Source organism: Citrus clementina, unplaced genomic scaffold (genome assembly GCF_000493195.1).
Source record: "Citrus clementina cultivar Clemenules unplaced genomic scaffold, Citrus_clementina_v1.0 scaffold_8, whole genome shotgun sequence".
Lineage (NCBI taxonomy): Eukaryota > Viridiplantae > Streptophyta > Magnoliopsida > Sapindales > Rutaceae > Citrus > Citrus x clementina.
In genome coordinates this window covers 24,820,847-24,836,896 of record NW_006262022.1, presented here as the reverse complement: position 1 = coordinate 24,836,896, position 16,050 = coordinate 24,820,847, and the positions used below count along the sequence as shown (strand labels likewise).

Sequence of the window (16,050 nt, the reverse complement as noted above, 5' to 3'; positions counted from 1 at the left end):
ATTCCCACATTTTGAAGAATCTTTTACTTGTCGATCTCATTTTTTTTATTATGAATAAGACATTGATGGAGTCCACTTTCACGGCTGCAGGCAGCAGCTAAAAGGTTCTCTGTCTCTTCTACTTTCTAGATACTATAACAAGAAATAAAAACAAATGGCCACCGTCCACAAATCATTAATTAGAACCATTGCGTACAAAAGGACATAAAATGTTTGTAATTAATTAAAGTGAGCAAGTGAAATGTCCTTGAGAAAAGCATCAAAATTTGTAATAGACGATCCATTTTCAGCAACTGCTTCTTGACAAATCTCTTGAACTTCTCTAGCCCTTTTACTCATAGCTTTCCTCTCATCATTGTTCAAATCCATAAACCTTTTCACAAGCTCTGTAATTTCATCTCTTGTCACCAAACTTTCAATTCCAATCTCAGGTTTCTTTACTCTCCATCCAATCTTCCAATCTTCAACAATTAGCTTAGTATTTGGAACTTGATCCATCATTATTGGAAAGGTAAGCATTGGGACGCCAGCATAAGCAGCTTCAAGAGTGGAATTTAATCCACAATGAGTCCAAAATCCCCCAATAGAAGAATGACACAACACCTTCAATTGGTCACACCAAGGCACCACAATGCCCCTGTCAACACACCCATCTTTAAACCAAGAAGTGTCACCTCGTGACACCCAGAAAAAACGAACGCCACTATTGCGTACACCAGCTACAATTTCATCCATTTGGACACTTGAAACTGACCAAAGGCTTCCCAACGATACATACAGAACGGAGCTATCTGGCTGAGAGTCCAACCAATGGAAGTAATTATCGGGCTCATTATTAATATTCAAACTAGTAGACGTTAACAAATTGCTTTTGATTTCGAAGTAGGGAATGGTTGGTCCAATTGGGTAGACGGGAAAAGGGAATTTTGCTTTCAAAGTATCATTGACTTTGGCTTCAAGTTCGTAGACGGAGGAGAGGAGGAGACATTGTGCTTTTGACACCTTTGAAACACTTTCCAGGGCACGCTGCAGAGTTTGTCTGCCACTCCCGTAAAATATTGTTGGCAGGTCCGCTAACTTTGTGGAAGCCAGTCCTGGAATGTAGTCCACTGCCTCTTCTCCCCTTTCTGTAATAACCCAAACATAAGTTCAATTAAGCAGAACGATTTGATTACAAGTAGGTAGCTTGCTACTATCAATGGATATACGTTTATGAAAATCCTCAAGTGCATAGACAATGAAATTTAAAGCATATACAATATTGTTTTACGTTTTTGTCATTGGGGGAAAAAAATTCTGTACCGCTTGATTTTAAATGTTCATTCGATGAAGTGCAAACATTGCAGAAGGGAACAATTACTGTTCATGCAATCATATATAAATTTATGTGAATAGATGGTTGTACTAATTAACGAAAGTGGAAGCATTAATTAATCTGAAGTTAGTAACAAAAGAGAATAGTTTTAAACAAATATTAATTCTTGGGCCAACCGTACATACCTGAGAGTTCAACAGGGAAATGCCCGTTTTGTACAAGGAGCTCAAAGTGATGAAACACTGAAAACAGAGAAGCAGACATGGACCAAAACGAAGCAACGGGAATGTTCCTGCGGTTGCCCACATCAACAGCCCAGACCAAGAAAGTATCAGCTATAATAGCAGACACCACGGGTGCCTCAACTTGAAGAAAATCTAAGACCTTCTCGAATGGAGCTTCCATCTTTGTAGAAACAGATTCCACGAAAGCAAGAAAGTCCCTGGCACGAACAAGCTCGGAAGGTATAACATTGGGCATTGTTTCAAAACGAATGTTATTATGATTACCGTGTCCGGAGCCGATAAAGCTCAGCCACTCTTCGGTCACAACAAAGGTGATGAAAACATTTGGGTTTCTGGAAACAAGTAGCTTGCAGAGGTTCATCATCGGATTGATGTGACCTCTTCCAGGATAAGGCAGGGCAACTATATGACACATTCTGCCGGTTGCTTTCATTCTGGAGTGATCCATAACAAAATTAATTTTACATGCGTCAGATTTGTACTAGCGACCAGCAAATCCTCTCTCTCTTAAAAAAAAAAAAAACCAGCAAATCCTCTCTCATGAACAAACTAAAGATTTAGTGCCAGCTATAAAGTAATGTAATACTCTCCCCTGTGCAATAATGCCAGCCGCACGCCATCTTGGAAAGTGTTTACACTGCGCTCTGGAATCTTTTTCTTGGGGTAGGACCATTTACGTTTACGTTTCAGCCCTTCTTTCCTTCAATTCATTTTTCTGATTAATTGAAATGGAGTCCTTTTGTTTGTTGGAACAACCCAGAAAACTAGAAGTTCTAGAAATATCTCACTTCAGTCCTAGTGATTTAGATTTTTGTTTTTGCTTTTAATGAAAATTCCGTAGCCATTGTCGCAATACCGGCTCTGCTCTACATCAATAAGTATAAAATAAATGTGATGTTCAGGCCATGCAGCGTGAAGAAAAAGGAGAAAGACTTACAATGATCGATGCACATAAGAAAATTGAGAGTTTTAGTTAATTGTCTATGAAAATAGAGAATAATTCTATAAACTTTCAAAGACTTGCTTGAGTTGATTTTTCTTGAAATCTCATAAATTATTCATTCTAATTTGGGGGTGAATGATGTTTTCATAATCTCAGGAGATACGGTGGAAATTGTCATTCTAAACGGGGAAAATTGGAATTTACCTTTTTTTTATTCTTTTAATTTTCAGTTTTGAGATCTTATTCCATTGAAATGAATATATTGCGCAATAGTGTTCCATACACATCATGCATCTGATCATCCACTGATTTAATAATTGACAAATACAATAACTTAAATAAAATTGTATGATCACAAAAAAATCAATAGCATCCAATACAACTCTAATTTCATTTGTTTGAAATAGCTCATAAATAGGACCCAAAAAAAAAGGGATAAAACAACTACGGGAGCTTGATGCTGGACATCTTAATAAAATTTTGATTATAAGAACCTTAATGTGGGTACATAGGCTTCTCTAAGGTTTCTTTATTGAAATGGCTACCCAAGTGAAATGTCCTTGAGAAAAGCATCAAGGTTAGTAATAGATGATCCATTTTCTGCAACTGCTTCTCGACAAATCTCTTGAACTTCTCTAGCCCTTAGACTCATCTGTTTCCTCTCATCACTATTCAAATCCATAAACCTTTTCACTAGCTCTGTAATTTCATCTCTTGTCACCAAACTTTCACTTGCTATGTCAGGTTTCTTTACTCTCCATCCAGTCTTCCAATCTTGTACAATTTGCTTACTATTTGGAACTTGATCCCAGAATATCGGAAAAGTAAGCATTGGGACACCAGCATAAAGACTTTCGATAGTTGAATTTAAACCACAATGAGTCCAAAATCCCCCAGTAGAAGCATGGCACAGCACCCTCAGTTGGTCACACCAAGGCACCACAATGCCCCGATCATCAGCATGGCCATCTTTAAACCGAGAAGTATCACCTCTTGTCACCCACAAATATCTGACGCCACTGTTGCGGATACCAGCTATAATTTCATCCATTTGTGCACTTGAAACCGACAAAAAGCTTCCCAAGGAGACGTACAAAACTGAGCCAACAGGCTGAGTTTCCAACCACTCAAAGTATTTGGGACCATTGTGACCAGTAATTGATGATACGTTGAAGTAGGGAATGGTTGGTCCAATTGGGTACACTGGAAATGAAAATTCTTCTTTTAAAGCGTCAATAGTTTTGGCTTCCAGCTTGTAGACCGAAGAAAGCAGAAGATATTGAGCTTTTGAGACCTTTGATGCACTTTGCAGGGCCGCATGCAAAATTTTTCTGCCAGCTCCGTGAAAAATTGTAGGAAAATCAGCCAACTTCGTCGGTTCAAGTCCTGGGATGTAGTCCACAAGCTCGTCTCCCTTTTCTGAGATGCAAATTGGAACAAAACAGTTCACATGTAGAGCAATATAGTCATATAAAAAATGATACAGAAAGCATTTTAGTCCATCGTATTTAGTGTACAACTTGACACAGTTCTGTAATGCTTTGTTCTATAATATCAAACAAAACCTGGTTTGAATTTGAATTCAATTATCTATTTTTTTAATTGTAAAATCTGCACATGGTATACCCGGCCAGCATGCACAGATTTTAGGGGTCACGAAGGAAGAGTAAAATAATAATAATTTCAAAAAATGAAAAGGTCTGTTGAGATCTAAACTTGTAGGTGATTATAAATAATTTAGAAGTTGAAAAGTGTAGGCACCTGAGAGATCAAACGGAAAATGGCCGTTTCTTTCAAGAAGCTCAAAGTGATGAAAAACAGAGAACACAAGTGCAGACATCGTCCACAAGGAAGCTACGGGAATGTTCCTGCGGTTGCCAACGTCAACAACCCAAGGCAAGTAAGTATCTGCTATAATAGCAGTCAGTGCCGCCGGAGGTTGCTCATCATCATCAAGAAGCAGACGATCAAGGAGCTCTTCAAAAGGAGCTTCCATCTTTGTAAACACAGCCTCCAGGAAGCCGGCAAAGTCATTGGCGCGCCCATGCTCTGAGGGTATGGTATTAGGCAATGTACGGAATCGAATGTTATGGGGCTTGCTCTGTGAGCCAATGAATCCGAGCCACTCTTCTGTCACAACAAAGGTGATGAGGATATCAGGCTGCCTTGAAACTAAGAGCTTGCAAATGTTCATCATGGGGTTGACGTGTCCTCTCCCGGGATAAGGCAGGGCCAGCACGTGGCAGAGGCTGGTTGGTTTTACTTGGGCAGGATGAGGATCCATGAGTACCACTTGATATATGGGAGCTAATTCAGCTGAGATTGCAAATTAAACAGAAACTCTGATCACTTTCGTGTATGCAAACTGGAGAAGGAAAATAAAATAGCAATACCTGACGATGAGAGTGAGACATAGACGGAGACGGAGAATGAGAATAAATTTAAAAGTGAAAAAAGGTAAGAGCACTCCGACTACAAGTGTAGAAGGCCGAAACACAAAACAATAAGATAACATATAATCGCATTGTTCATTAACTAATCAGTAGCATCTTCTTTCGTATATCAGTTGATAAATAAAAGAAAAATGCCGTCATGCCAAAATCATTACCCAATCTCTTTCAGAAGTGCGAGCGAGGAAGAAGAAGTACCTGGCTGGCTGGCTGGCTGGCTGGCTGGCTGGTGGCTTGCAAGAGTAAAACGCAGAGACAGAATGAGTGGCCAGTTGTGTCACAACAACTCCGTGTCAAATGCAAATGAGGACTATATAAATAGACTGGAAGCGGGGGGGTGGGCCGCTGCGGCTAAATGTTACAGCCCATTAATATGATCTCGTTTTATTGCCTGCTTTTACGCAATCAAGCCAATTACTAATTAACCATTCATTCTTTTCAGGAACAACTAAGGTTCCTTTTTTTTCTTCATATCTGGTTTTTAGTAAATTTGAAAATGTATCTGATAGTTTGTCTTTAAAACAGTACTTGCAAATGAAAGAATAAAAATGTGTTTAATTGTTTGTTTAAAAATATGGAGTCAAGAAAAGAATGTGAAAAAAAAAAAAATTTAAAAGATCTTAGTAAAGTCCACAAAAATATCAGAGTAATAATTTTAATAGAAATTGTAGACAAATATATTGATGAGAAGGAATTTTTATTTAAAATGAATTTACTTATTTTTAATTTTAAACTTTTTTAAATATTCTTATTTGAGAAAATTCGAAATTAATTTAAAATTTTCAAAAAAAGATTTGGCTATGTAATTAAATTATAGTAAATGCAACTTTGATAAAAAAAATATTGTAAAATATAATAAATATAAATTATTGTAATTACCCTACATCATTTACAGAATAAAATTTACAAACGTTGATTCTTTAGTAAAAGGGTCGTGCTATGATGATGCCGTAGTGTTTTTACGGGATCAAAATATAAGAAATATGTATCGTTGAATCTATTCAAGGGTGCACATTATTTCTATTAATGGGAAATTTTAATTATTTAAAAATACTATAACCACTTAACAAATTGGTTAAAATGTGATTTTAAGTTTAAAAAGAAAATAGAGATATGATGAAATACAATCTTTGTCTTTATCTCAATCTTATCACAATCTTTAAATATAAGGGTTCAGAGCCCTCAAAGCTGTTGGATGCACTATCTCACAATTGTTTCAAATTTAAATACAGGCATTCAACGGCTCTGGTGGCTACTCTACTTTAGAGTTGATCCAAGGTAGCAGCTGCCTAAATTACAAATTAACTACCTAATAACTAATAAGAGGGGATTAATTTAGAACTTTTTTTAACGCCATCATCTTTAATTTTTCTTGTGAGCTACTTCTTCAACTTACCGTTTGCATTCAAACTTTCTTAATCATGATTCTAACAGCATTGATGATTAAGAATGAAAAAAAGTTGTGCAACATACTGCTAGACAAACAAATACATCAATGTTAGGAGTCAAATTACTTCATTGTTAATCTTTTTCTTTAATGCATATTCTTAATAATCTTAGACATTTCAATAAATAATTCCCTCATACATAAAATTACATACCATGTCACAATTACTCACATTGTTTACGTCATAAATTTTAACAACTCAAGAAATTAATGAAATAATTTTAAATAGAAACAGGAAGAGCCCTACAAATTAATTAAAAAAAAAAACAGAATCATGCACATATGTATAACAGCATTGTCCTATGCCATTAAACCAGAAATAAGAAGATTGACTTCTCATACCAATACTATGGCATCCCAAAATTATCAAATAGAGTTATTTTTAAGGACCTCCCCTGAGGTTTAGGGTATTAACACCTAGATAGAATGTATTGATATAATTACATAAACCTCCCCTGCCGTTAATTAGTCGTTAAGTTGACTGTTAGTGGACTGTCAAAATTACTAAAATACCCTTCTCACCAAAATAATAAATTATTAAATGTAGCTTTGAGAATTTATGGGTAATAGGTTTGGCCGGCTGCTGCTTCCACCGATTAACCGGGTCTTCAACCACTGCTTTTGCTGCCTGCCATCTTCTTTGTCGCCGTCCTTTGGCTTGGCTCATACACTTTCAACGCCATCATGTCTTTCTTTCTACCTTGTTCCCTTCCTTTCTTTCTCCGCTACCCAGCTCTGTGCTTTCGAAACCAACCCGTGTCCTCCAGATGGTTGCAAAGGATCCAAAAGCTGGTGCCTATCTAAAAGACAAAGAGATGCGAAGCCAGTCAATTGTTCTTGCTTTCAGGAGATTTCACGGTCTTACAGCCGTAGCCAAATTTGGACTCCAACAAATTGTTTGAAAACCCAGTTCAACAAAGCAATTAATTGCATTAGAATCAACAAATTGTTTGAAAACCCAGTTCAACAAAATGCCTATTGGTGGTGTGTTGGGCTTAAAAAGGTTCCGTTTGTAGTGAAGCACCACCAACGGACTTTGACAAGATGGCGACAACGAGATCTCATGAGTTTGAATGTGGCTGCAAGTGTGGGATGAAAAAATTGTGGGTTTTGTGGCTGTTGAGATGTTTATTGAGGTCAGGACTTCATGGGGGTTGGTTGACGGGATAGATGGCGACGAAATGGAACCATCACTGATGGCAGAAATTACGGCAGTGGTATGCGGTGTGACCAGCTGTGAGCTATAGTTTTGAGAGCTGTGTGTGGTTAAGTTTTGGGATGTCAAAGGTTGCTGCATGGTATCGGGATGGCTCAAGGGTGATAACGGTTGGGTGACATCAGCAACGGCTAAAGGGACGCTGCTGGTGTGGGGGCTGTTGTGAGACAAAAGCCATCTTTTTGGGTTAATGCGTGGTGGTGGATGCGGTTGATTTAGAGGCTTCCGTGACTGGGGTTGGTAACCAGGGTGAAGAGGGGACTCCGGCAATGGCAAAGCACCACTATTGGCTGCCGGTGGATTCATGGCCAACTGGTTAAGTTCGGTCAACAGGGGGCAAGTCGTTCAAAATATCATTGATCTAGGAAAAATATATTTTGAATTTTAAATATGATTTTACAAATTTACCCTTGTATACTGATGCCATATGTATTTTTATACTAACGACAGGGGAGGTTTCTGTAATTATATCAATACATTCTATCTAGGTGTTAATACACTAAACTTTAGGGGAGGTCTCTAAAAATAACTCTTATCAAATATAAAGAGATTTTTAAGACTTGGAGGAGGATTAGTTAGTATTGGAGAGGCCAGCACATTAACGCCGCAATCATGGATTAAATTGCGATTTTCTCTCTACATTTATATGCAACTTGATAATTATCTGTTATCTTTTAATTAATTAATTAATTATCATAATATTAAATGAATGATGGGAATTAAAACACTTGAATAAAAAAATATACAGTAACCACACGATAAAACACGTACAAAATATAATTACACAGTAGGACCTGCCAGCTGTGCAATAAAAAACGTAGAAAAGTATATTTCCACTTTTCTTTGTTCGTTTTCCTTGAAATTGGCGAATGCTACAGAAAAAAACTGGTATCAAATATAATTTTTTTATTCTTAAAAAACAGAAAATACCAGACCGGAAACAACACCAAACACCCCCTAATTTTTAACATTGTCGTTTTTCAGCTCCCAAATTTTGACCAACAGCGGGAATGCACATGCACTGCTTGGCCCTACAAAAGATTGCGCTATTGTTGATTAGAAATTCTAAAATGCGGATCTCGTTGTATTTTAAAAAATGTCGTGGACAAGATTTTTTTAATAATATTAGAAAGCCTAATAGTTATATTAAAATCTTAATTTAAGTATTAATATTAGATAATATAATTTATAATTAATAAAATTATTAGTCATATGCGTCACTCATTTATTAGATAATGAATTTTATAATTATTAAAAATATTATTTTATAATTAAATAGAATGAACGAATCATCAACTGAAACACAAATTGAGATCTAAATGTTGTAATCTCTACCATTATTTTATGCTCTAACTAATTAATCTACTTGATCATAAGAAATAAATGTGTGTTTCTAATAAAATATACGTCCTAAGAAAAGTATTAAAATTATGAGAGATTATAAAGTATTTTTGTTGTAGTATACTTACTTAATGTGTGTATGATATGTGTGTATTTTTTTAAAACATTCATTTCATATAATTGATAGTTATATTTAATTCATGAATTTGTACTACACAAACAATATCTCCTTCACTTCTTTTGCTCTTTTACTCATCCCTTTCCTCTCGTCACTATTCAAATCCATAGCCCTTTTCACAAGCTGAGTAATTTCGTCTCTTATCACCAAACTTCCACTTTCAATCTCAAGTTTCTTTACTCTCCATCTAATCTTCCAATTTTCCAAAATTCGCTCACTATTTGGAACCTGATTCGAAAATATTGGAAAAGTAACCACTGGGACAGCAGCATAAAGACCTTCAATAATTGAATTTAACCCACAATGAGTCCAAAATCCACCTGTAGAAGCATGGCAAACACCCTCAGTTGGTCATACCGAGGCACCACAACGCCCTTACTTTTATCATCAGCACACCCATATATGAACCTCGAAAGTGTCACCTCCTTTCTCCCAAAAATATCTAACACGGCTGTTGCGGATACCAGCTACAATTTCACCCATTTGGGCACTTGAAACTGACAGAAAACTTCCCAATGAGACGTACAAGACTGAGCCAACAGGCTGAGTGTCCAACCACTCAAACTATTTGGGACCATTAGCTCTTCGATAGCGTCAATGAGTTTTTTCGTGAAGCACGTAGACCGAAGATTCGAGAAGATATTGAGCTTTTGACAGCTTCGAAACACTTTTCCAGAGGCTCGGCACAAAGCTTGTCTGCCAGCTCCGTGAAAAATTGTAGGAAACTCGCCAACTTTGTCGGTTCAATTCCTGGGATGAAGTCCACAAGCTCGGCTCCCTTTTCTGAGGCCGAGGTGCAGATTCAAACGAAACAATTCACATGTAGAGCATCAGAGAAATGACTTAGAAAGCATTTTCGTCCATCATTTAGAGTAATGTCAGAGAATTGTTTACAGAATTAATGTCCGAGAACTGAGTGTGGTTTTTCACGTGTATAACAAGTAACAACGGTTAGAATCATCGGGTTCAAAGGGGAAATGGCCGTTTCTTTGGAGCAGCCCAAAGTGATTAAACAATTGATCGGGAACGTGTACAAAAGCAGACATTGTCCGTAAGGAAGCCACCGGAATATCCCCGCGGTTGGCAAACGTCAACAGCCCGAGTTAATTAAGGCAAATTGTAGGAATCATATATAATAGCACTCAAATTAACTCTTAACCCATATTATTTATCTTTGTTATTCTATATTTTTAACCAACAAATGAATTTAAATTACATTAATTTGTATAAAATAAATTTAAATAAAAATTTATAACTCTATCGTCACTCGTACTAAACATAAATAATACTGCAATCGTAAATTCTTGTACAAATTAATTTTATATAAATCAATATAATATAATGTTATTAATTTATTTATAATATAAAATAATAAAAATTAATCACGTGCACTATAGTTATTTTTCATTCAATCAACAATATCAGAAGTCAGGAGAATTACGCATGGTTATTTATTAATTAAAATATTTATTATCTATATAATTCTTCACTAAATGCTTGGCCAGCACGTGGGGGGGTTAGCAATTGAAAATTAATTTTAGAAAGACGACAAGCTAGTGCGTCCGTCAATTTGACTTGGTACCATAATTTTTTAATTTAAAGATAAGATCACGTTTTGTGCAATAACGACTAGAGATTTTGTTCTTTTCTTTTCTCTATTACTTTACATGATTTTGTGCCGAGTATTAAATGTTCAAGATTTATTTTTGTTTTTTTTTTCATTTTTCTTACTTAATTAACAATGAATGATTCAATCCTTAGTTCAATTTAAAAATAAAAAAAGGTTAATAGTGAATTCTTGTCTGGAGATACTATTTCTCTTACTTAATAATCAATAATTTAATGCTCAGTAAAAAAATCTAAGTTAACACTGAATCCTTGTTCATAATTTTTGAACTTCTAAATTTTAAACTAGTGTAGTGCTGACAATGGGGAGTGCTTTTACCGGTTGGCCTTCGGCCCCCAACTCTCCATTATTGAGATTTGAGCTGGAAAGCAACGGCTAACAGACTGAATGATTCCACCCCCCAAAATAAAAACAATGGTTGCTGCTAACTCAGCTGGAATGATGGTGTTGGTATCCATAAATGCACGCGATGTTGATGTTAATGTGACATGTAAATAAAATAAAAAGATGCCGATATGTGGCAATCGAAGTAGATCTTTCTTCTTTTAAATTTTTTATTATTTTTGTCATCGTTTCATTGATATTGAGTAGACTTAAGATTTGGTCTAATGAAACTTTTGCCGACCTCATGAAGCCCTACGCCCCCACCACCACCAGGTCATGGGCGTGGCAGCAAAACAAAAATGTCCGGACTCGGCTCCTGCATAATTTTTCGTTTGAACCGAAAATTGGGTTAAACCCGACCCGCATTAGAAAAAAAGGGTACAGCTTTTCAAATCCCCATTTTCCCTTTTTGAAAGAGAGGAGAGGAGGAATGATAGTCAAATAGAAGTTCACGCGTGAGTGGGCCAAAAGCAAACCAAAAGGACTTTGAGTGTAGAAAACAGTCCCCGTGACAAATGATGGGTCTGACAGATTTGTTATGACGACCCACTATAAAGGTTAAGGACTTTAGCCCACACATTATTATTGCTTTCAATATTTATTTTATGGGTAGGGATATTTTAACTTAATTTTTTTTTCACTAAAATTTTACCGAAAATTTTGAGTTATTAATATCAAATAATTCAATAGTAATGATTGAAACTAAAAGTAGTTCTAAATGATGACTAAAATTTTACCGAAAATTTTGAGTTATTAATATCAAATAATGCAATAGTAATGATTGAAACTAAAAGTAGTACTAAATGATGACTAAATGATGCTATTCTTCTTTTTTTTTTTCTTTTTTATATAGAAATGATGACTAAACTTAAAGTAGTACTAGGTTATTCAATAGTAATGATGACTAAACTTAAAGTAGTAACCATTGATTTTTTTTTTTAAATCAATAGCTCAAGATTTGTATAAAAAGTTTAAGTTACAATACACTACGGTTTTGTTTGGAATTAATGTGGGCGCTAAATTTTAGCGGCTCAACAACGTCGTTTCTTTTTTCTTTTTTTAAACTGTGAGTTAAATTATTAGATTACCTTTTTGAAATTTTAAGTTTACCCTCCTCATTTTTTAACCTACTTTCAAATGAATTTTTTCAAAGGAAAAAAAAAAACCTAAATTCCCTATTTCTCTATTCTCATTAACGCGATTCTAACATTAGTTGTTCTCATCAACAAAATTTCAACACGTGTAGTTCTCATCGACGAAATTATGACCTAAGCCATTTCATCGATGTAATTTCAACTTTGATCATTCGTACATCTATTATAACAAATCACCTATTTACTTCCATCTTTATGTTTAAAAACTCAAATGAAAGGTGCGTGTCCTTTACCCTTTGTTCATTTTTTGAGATCACAATACTTCACACCCACTTCAAGTTTTGAACCATTTATAATGTTTATGGATATGTTTTGTTGATATTTTTGTACATACTATATGCTACAGTTGGAGATGATAATATGCCTTTCTTCTTTGGTTTTAATCAAACTATTACCAATCTGTACCGTCTGATTGACTGTAAATATAATTCTAGATGATGATTGTTAGCTATGCAAACCAAGGATGATCCCGACTTGAAGAACTTTCACTAATTTTCACTTAGATCCCTTTTAATTATTGGGAAAATGTTTATGTGTACGTTTTACTATTGGGTTGTTTGTCTTGAAATTGAGTTCTTGAAATTTTGTTAGTTTTCTCCTTATTCTTTCTTGCCGCGGGACTTTAAAACTATTCTAACTCTTTCTAATAACTTATGAACAATATAAGAACACCTAGACATTTGATTCATCGAATTTTATGATTATTAATTGTGGATAATTGGTTACATATTCGATTTAAAAATATGGATAATGATGAAGAAGAGTTTGACCAGCTTGTTTGTGTAACAAATATTTTAATGCATCATTATTACTTGACATTTATCCATAAGGAACCTTCCATGTATTCTACTTAAATAGGCATAAATGATTGATAAAAATATAAGTAGGCGTTTTAATAAATTAGAATGAATAATAATGTATTTTCAAGATTATGCACATACTTATAAGATAAATACAGGTTAAAGAGTTTAAGAAAAACGAGTGCCGCTAAGATGTTAGGAATGCTTTTGCATATATTAGAATAGAGTGCATTAAATCGATCAGCAATTGATTCAATTTTCCAAACCCTCGTCAAGGTCTGCATTTCTAATAGATTTTTATAAACTCATTTCACAAGCTTGATTTTTTGGTCGTTGGACTCTACAGTTACTGCATTAACATCTTCTAACCTTTGAATGTGAATATCTTAACCTGTGAACTTTCAGAGGTAATTATTTAATGAGAACTGACTTCATCCTCCTATTCTTTTGATCATGAACCATGATTTTGTTTTAATCTTTTAATAAACCTTTAACATGCAAATAGTTAAAATGTGTTCCCTTAATCTGAAAATAGTTTTACATGGGAAGTATGCCCTTAATCTTTGTTATTATATGGATATGTATTCCAATTTTTGTATTTTTATTTTTATAAAAAAAAAAATTATTTAGTACAGCAATCTAGTTAAGTGGGTCCTTAGAACTATGTAAAAATGAAAGATCACACCTTCTTAATTTTTGCGGAGGTAGCCAACGAATAGGTCATAAAGAACTATTCAACTACAAGCACTCTTCATTAACAAGTGTTACTGAGTGTACTTTTGGGGTTTGGAAGAATATACATAATATTTTATGAAATATGAGCATGTTTGATTGAGGTATTAAAACTCCCCATTGCGTTAAATTTATACAGATACAGATAAAAAACTACAACAACACTGCATTAATGGGTCCAATCTAATACGGGAGCCGTCGTTGCTTTTTATTTTTTTTCCCTTTCACTTTTGCATTTGCTTTGCTTTTGACTTTTGCTTTTTCTTTTGCTAAATAATAATAATAATAATAATAATAATAATAATAATAATAATAATAATAATAATAAATAAATAAATAAATATAATTTTTTAATATAATATAATATTTTTATTTTTACATTATAATTTATTAATAAATTTATAATTTATTATAACTAATAATAAATATTTAAATATGAATAAATTTTAATAATATTAATTTAAAATTAATAATAATATAAAATATTAATACAGTTTAAATATATTAATATAATATAATATAACATAATGTAATATAATATTTAAATTAATCATTAAAAAATAATACAGTACAGTGTAGTATCACACAATGTATACTATTATTATAATACAGTGCTAATACAATACAATATAATATAATACAATGTGTCAAATGCACCCTATGTCAAGTTATTCATTCAAGAGGATAGTTGTTGCTACCATGACCTTATACAATTACATCAGTAGATATTCACAAAATCATGATATAAATGAGTCAATAGGGATGGCAATTTAAAGCATGGCCAGGCTTTTTCAAGCCTAGATTCAAGCTCAAATTATTAATAGCAGGCTCAAGCTTTCTAAAAAACTATTCCATACTTAAACGGGCCAGGCCTGGGCTTACATAAATTTTTTAGAATGAATTTTTAATAGAGAAAAAATAAAGGAACACTTAAATTAAAGATGATTAATTGATTGTACAATATATAATAGACTAATAATTAAATACAAAAAATATAAAATATAAAATCCATAATATATAAAATAAAAAATGTTATTTATAAAATATAAAGCTTTCCCATGAGCTTATATCCAAGCCCAACTACTGTGAGTTTTTAAATTTTCAACCCGCGAATAGGCTTATTTGTTGCGAGCCAGGTCAGGCCCGGACTTTTTTTGCCATCTCTATAAGTCAAGTCATAGTGTTAGTGAGCATATAAGCAATATTGCATCCCATGAAGAAAGTTAGAATACAACTCAAGATATAATAATTTTGAGAAATGACATTACTACAAGTTTAACGGAATCATGAAAATGGAAATGTTTAAGAATTTTGTAATTAGTTACATTTTAATGTTATTATGTTATGTTGCAAGATCTTTATTAAACACATTTGGTATAATGTATTTCTTCAATCAATGTGAAAAATTTGAATTTATTTCTTTTTAATTTTAAATTATTTTGCTTTGAAAACTATTTACTACAACCCGTGCAGAAAAAATAAATTTGTTTTGCTAAATACTAATTTGATTTGTTTAAACTAATAAACATAATCATATGTTTAATCAACGCTCAAAACATATAAACATGTAGAAAAATAATAATTCAAAGTAGGAAAAAATAATTAGATCAGTTAAAAATTTTAAATAATATTTAGAATTAATTTTTATCAACATTCATCAACTTCCACTCCGTAGTTATTAAAATTTATCAAGCAACATCAGCTTATTATAGTACCTCACTATTAAATAGACATAACATTTATAAAATAAACCGGTAATAATAAATTAAAAAAAAAAGAAAATATCTTACAGATAAAGATATCCGAAGGGAAGATTTGGTTGTCATTAACACCTTCCACGCTAACATGTTTCACGTGATTTGTTTAATATTAGATTTTATTGCCATTGTTATAATTAACTTTGAACCTAAGTAAACTAAAGAAAGAAAAAGGAAAAAAATATCTTGGGCAACTTTACCAAAAGTTTTGAGATTTAATGGTACAAATGGACACCAATTATATTTGTGAACATTTTGCCGACAGAAAATGACACCACACATTAAAGAGAAAGAACACAAAACCTGTGAAAAAGTGGAGTGATCAATAGAGTGGAGTATCTCACCATTAATCATGCAAAATTCTCCAACATTTGGACCTATTCCATCAACGCACACGATGATTCATGAATATGATGAAATGATCACAGAAAGGCAAAACAAGAGGCCATGCTTGGGTTGGA

At 33.7% G+C, this 16,050-nt stretch overlaps 2 protein-coding genes and 1 pseudogene across 4 annotated transcripts; all 3 read right to left on the bottom strand.

The window, feature by feature from the left end:
• Positions 1-147: 147 nt before the first annotated feature.
• Positions 148-2,160, bottom strand: LOC18035221 (UDP-glycosyltransferase 87A1). The gene is made up of 2 exons (XM_006425089.2): positions 1,501-2,160; positions 148-1,127 (listed from the first exon to the last, which is right to left on the bottom strand). The coding sequence occupies exons 1-2, from the start codon at positions 2,006-2,008 to the stop codon at positions 220-222; spliced, it is 1,416 nt and encodes a 471-aa protein (XP_006425152.1). The 5' UTR covers positions 2,009-2,160; the 3' UTR covers positions 148-219.
• Positions 2,161-2,770: 610 nt separating this feature from the next.
• LOC18035014 (UDP-glycosyltransferase 87A1) lies at positions 2,771-5,265 on the bottom strand. Of its 3 annotated transcripts, none has more exons than XM_006425087.2 (3): positions 5,152-5,265; positions 4,265-4,819; positions 2,771-3,922 (listed from the first exon to the last, which is right to left on the bottom strand). In XM_006425087.2, exons 2-3 carry the CDS (start codon positions 4,785-4,787, stop codon positions 3,045-3,047), a joined length of 1,401 nt encoding a protein of 466 aa, XP_006425150.1. In that variant the 5' UTR covers positions 4,788-4,819; positions 5,152-5,265; the 3' UTR covers positions 2,771-3,044. The 3 variants fall into 3 exon arrangements, with proteins under 3 accessions (XP_006425150.1, XP_024035717.1, XP_024035718.1); XM_024179949.1 differs by lacking the exon at positions 5,152-5,265 and adding an exon at positions 5,112-5,137; XM_024179950.1 differs by lacking the exon at positions 5,152-5,265 and adding an exon at positions 4,897-5,080.
• A 3,903-nt stretch (positions 5,266-9,168) lies between these two features.
• On the bottom strand, positions 9,169-10,223 carry LOC18035191 (annotated as a pseudogene).
• Between the last annotated feature and the right edge of the window lie 5,827 nt (positions 10,224-16,050).

Coding starts and splice junctions, on each gene's coding strand:
- LOC18035221 (XM_006425089.2), bottom strand. CDS start 2,008: ATGGATCACTCCAGAATGAAAGCAACCGGCAGAATGTGTCATATAGTT. Junction 1,128..1,500: donor TTTCCCTGTTGAACTCTCAG/GTATGTACGGTT, acceptor GGGTTATTACAG/AAAGGGGAGAAGAGGCAGTG.
- LOC18035014 (XM_006425087.2), bottom strand. CDS start 4,787: ATGGATCCTCATCCTGCCCAAGTAAAACCAACCAGCCTCTGCCACGTG. Junction 3,923..4,264: donor TTTTCCGTTTGATCTCTCAG/GTGCCTACACTT, acceptor TTTGCATCTCAG/AAAAGGGAGACGAGCTTGTG.